General features: G+C 41.2%; 1 protein-coding gene across 1 annotated transcript; it reads right to left on the bottom strand.

The window, feature by feature from the left end:
* Positions 1–1,017: 1,017 nt before the first annotated feature.
* LOC110122607 (olfactory receptor 10R2-like) lies at positions 1,018–4,267 on the bottom strand. The gene has a single exon (XM_020870110.2). The coding sequence runs from the start codon at positions 3,238–3,240 to the stop codon at positions 2,272–2,274; it is 969 nt and encodes a 322-aa protein (XP_020725769.2). The 5' UTR covers positions 3,241–4,267; the 3' UTR covers positions 1,018–2,271.
* Between the last annotated feature and the right edge of the window lie 378 nt (positions 4,268–4,645).

Here is a 4,645-nt window from a genome sequence, read left to right as displayed (position 1 = left end):
AGCATATTAAAAAGCAGAGACATTACTTTGCCAACAAAGGTCCATCTGGTCAAGGCTATGGTTTTTCCAGTAGTCATGTATGGATGTGAGAGTCGGACTCTGAAGAAAGCTGAGTGCTGAAAAATTGATGCGTTTGAACTGTGGTGTTGGAGAAGACTCTTGAGAGTCCCTTGGACTGCAAGGAGATCTAACCAGTGCATCCTAAAGGAGATCAGTTCTGAGTGTTCATTGAAAGGACTGATGCTGAGGCTGAAACTCCAATACTTTGGCCACCTCATGCAAAAAGTTGACTCATTGGAAAAGACCCTGAAGCTGGGAGGGATTGGGGGCAGGAGGAGAAGAGGATGACAGAGAATGAGATGGCTGGATGGCATCACTGACTCGATGGGCATGAGTTTGAGTAAACTCTGGGAGTTGGTGATGGACAGGGAGGCCTGGTGTACTGCGATTCACGGGGTCACAAAGAGTCGGACATGACTGAGCGACTGAACTGAACTGAATGGTGCCTGCTGCAGCCAAGGCCTGTAGGAAGTTGCTACAGTTCAAGCTGGTTTGTGTGCTCCTCTAGGGGTGTTGGCCCCTAGTTGTGTTTTCCTCAACAGAGCCAAGCTGCATAGGTTCCCAGGAATGTGTGGGGAAGACCTGTGCCTGGCTTGGTGGCAGCTGCTACTTCTGGGTTTGGAACCACAGAGCCATTTTTCCCCCACCTCTGGAACTTGCCCTGGCTTTGGAAGTGACCATTTGACCTGCATTCACCCCTTTGGGATCTCAAACTGCAGTCGCAGGTAGTCCCACCTCTGGCACTCATGGCAGCTTTGGCAGTCTACCTCTGAGGCTGCAGTCCACACCACGGCTCACCCCACCTACGGCACTTGCAAAGGCAGGGTCCTGTGATCTGTGAGTGTGTGAAGGGACGTGGTCCCTGTGACAATGCTCTCTTGCCTCTCTGCCAGGCTCAGGCTTTTCTCTGCACTCCCTCAGCTGTGTTAAAGTAGCCTCCTCACCTTCATGGCAGTCAACCCCAGTCATCTCCCTGAAGTCCAACCGTTGAAGCCCAATCCCTGAAGCCCGAGCCTCAGCACCGAGTCCCTGTTTGCCATGATGGGCTTGAGAACAGCGTCTCAGCTGGGAAGTGCTTGTCAACACCAATCCTTGTGATGAATTGTCTCCATTTTGCCTTCCGAGCACCTGTTGCTATATTCTCCTCAGAGGTTCCAGAGCTTCCCCTTTCCCCACCCATGAGAGGGTTTCCAAGTGTGAGGAAACTTTCCTCCTTCGTGGAGCCCTCTCCGAGGCACAGGTGCTTGTTCCAAATCCTTTGTCTCTTTATTTTCTTATATATTTTGCCCTATTTCATTCTGTGGAGATTAGTTTGTCTTTTTGGAAGTCTGGGGTCTTCTGCCAACTTTCATAAGGTGTTCTGAAGGAGTTGTTTCACATGTAGATGTGTTTTTGATGTAGCACATTCCCTGTTATATAAGGAGTAGTTCAAATGACTGGTCAGAAATGACACTTGGAAATATAATTTTTGGAGAATCTGAAAGAAACAGAAGGTCATGCAGAGATGTGTAAAGTCTTAAATTGATTTTAAGTCTTAAGAGTCTTAAGACTTAAAGTCTTAGACTGACTCTTAAGTCCTAAGAGTCTTAAGTTCTATCCAGCATTGCATTTTACTTATGCTTACTTTCATCTTATCCATTAGATACAAACAAAAACCTTGCAAAGTATAAAAGGAAAATTATATTATCCCTATATTCTATATATTAAGTTTAGATTTGGGGAACAACCATAGTTTTCTTAAAGTCATGACCTAAATAATTTTCTAATTACTAGTACAGTAACTTTCCCCCCAATCATGTGTTCCTCCTATATCCACACTATATTCAGGCCTCAGAAACTCATTTTCAGCTGGACATAATCTTAAACAAAGGAGACAATCAGAGATTTGTGGCTCGCAAGCCAAACATAGGGTAAGAGATAATGGCTGTTAAGATCCTTTTGAGAACTGTCTCAGGAGGAAGAGTAGGAGCAGCGGAGTTGTCTTTTAGTGATAGTTGCCTTGACAAGGAAACTTTGCCCTTAATTTGGCAAAAGCCTTGAGATGAACATACTACTGTCTGTTTTACATAGGAACACTAAAGCCTCACAATGTCAAAAAAACTCATCCAAGGCCACAGAGTTATACAGATGAATAGACTAGAAACTTTCATGACTTAAACATTAGTGATATGTTTGATCCAAATGTGTGTGTACTATTGAAAAAGAAATTAATTATAAAGTCTTAACAGAATTATAAAATCTTAACCTAGCCTTCTCAATCATCTTCCTAATAGCCAGCTGTACATCTTTGTTCCTAAGGCTATATACCATAGGGTTCAACAGTGGGGTGATGACTGTATAGGTTACCGTCACCAGCCTGTCTTTTCCTGATGTATATTTGGCTGAGGGTCGCAGGTAGACAAAAGAAGCACAGCCGTAGTGGACAATGACCACAATGAGATGGGAGGCACAGGTGGAGAATGCTTTTCGCTTGCCTTCAGCTGATGAGATCTTCAGGATAGCAGAGGTGATAAATCCATAAGAGATGCAGATGAAGATCAAGGGCACAACAAGGACCAAGACCCCACCAATGAAGATGACAAGTTCATTAATGTAGGTTTCAGCATAAGCGAGGCGGATGACTGGTGAAATGTCACAAAAATAATGGTTGACCTTGTTGGAGCCACAGAAAGTGAGGCTAAAGACCAAAGTTGTTCCCAGTAGAGATATTAGGAAACCACTGATAATACAAGTCACTGCCAGTTGCCCACAAACTCTCCAGCTCATGAGAATGGGGTAGTGCAAAGGCTGACAGATGGCAGCATAGCGATCATAGCCCATCACTCCCAGAAGCAGGGAATTGGTGACAGCAAAACCAAGAAAGAAGTACATCTGTGAAGCACAACTCACAAAGGACAGTGTCCTGAACACCGAGAGCAGATTGATAAGCATCTTGGGCAGAATGACAATTGTGTAGAAAGTTTCAGAGGTAGAAAGGACACATAGAAAGAAGTACATGGGTGTGTGGAGGCTGTGATCCAAGCAGATGACTGAGATGATGGTGATATTTCCACTCAAGATGATCAAATAAAGGCAGAGAAAGACCACAAAGAGGATAAGTTGCAATTCCCCAAGACTGGAGAAACCCAGCAGGAAGAATTCAGTAACACAGGAGGAATTGGCCATGAGAGGTGATCCCATGGAGTAAAGTCAATATGATCAAGTCCACAGTTCTTTGAAACTAAGAAATCAGGGAGATTTAACCTTCATAAAGGCACCAGTCTGGTATGAAAGAGAAACAACAGGAATGGGAGAGAAAAAGGGGAAACAAAGATAAAATAATAAAGCATTTTACAATAAACTAAGAAAAATTTATCCTAAATTAATATGTGCCCACATTGCTAATTTTCTGCCAAAGATTTTAGCAGAGAATTTGGGGACAAGTGTTCAAATGAAATGGACAGACATTTGCTCACAAAAATTCTATTCCTCTGGCGCCTGAGAAATATAGTCCCTGCTTGTAGACTTATATAATCTCTGCTTAGTTTGTTGATAATCTAATCCTCAAAAAAACTTTTATCTACATTAATTTTGATTTAAGTGGCCATAATTTTATCCATATTACTGATACATATATTCCACAAGCAATACCACCAATGTATGAAGATCTACCATCCCACCTGATTTTAATAGTTTCTTCATCTAGGTCAGTCAGTAATCATTGATTTGTCTTTTTGTTGCTTGTCCTTAAAAAACAGAATTCTCTTTCACTACTAACAACACACTCCATTTCCATGCAGTCATTTTTTGAAGTTAATTTGGCTTAAAACTACAACTACTGTTTTAGGATTAGTGTATGGTTCCGCTACAAACTCTAGCATTAGTTTTTTTTTTTTTTTTTTTTCAGCATTCACTGTTTTCCCACTTGGTTATATATCTTATTCTTTATATACTTGACTTGGAAACCCAACAGACTGTTGTTCCCAGGCTCCATCTCTGAATTCTTGAGCAGGGAGGCTCAGATACTTTCCCTGATGACTCTGATACAGTTCTTACTGCTGGTACTAGATTATGTGTTTTTATTTGGAACATTCTTATCCTTTCCAACTTATCACCCAAATCTGTTCCTTTGCCTGAGTTCTATATCTCAATAAGAAGTTTCCAAAGCTTCTTAGTCATCCAAGCTGTATACTTATGGGGCATATTAAAACACATGAAAATTCTCACCCTCCACATCGGATCTTTTTTTTCTTGTGTGTGTGTGTGTGTGTGTGTGTGTGTGTGTGTGTAACACATCTATGATACATTTTTCCCCATTTTTCCAGAAATTAACTCTTAATCTGCATTATTACAAAAGCATTTTGAATGGACTCCAAGGAGTCTGTCTCTTCCCATTTTGTCACCTTCATAATAGCAGTACAGTTGTCTTTTTATAGGACAAATTCTATCCTATTAACAAAACTAAATAGCCTTCAATTATTTATAAAGTTAAAATAATTGTATTGTCTTTCATACTGTTTCCAAACATACCTTTCCTCTCACAACTGTCAATATGCATATTACTTCAAATGAACTTTAGTATAGAGAAAATTTGAACAACCATTTC

This window comes from Odocoileus virginianus, chromosome 5 (assembly GCF_023699985.2).
Source record: "Odocoileus virginianus isolate 20LAN1187 ecotype Illinois chromosome 5, Ovbor_1.2, whole genome shotgun sequence".
Lineage (NCBI taxonomy): Eukaryota > Metazoa > Chordata > Mammalia > Artiodactyla > Cervidae > Odocoileus > Odocoileus virginianus.
The sequence above is the reverse complement of the archived record's forward strand: the minus strand, read 5'-3'. Positions and strand labels throughout refer to the sequence as shown.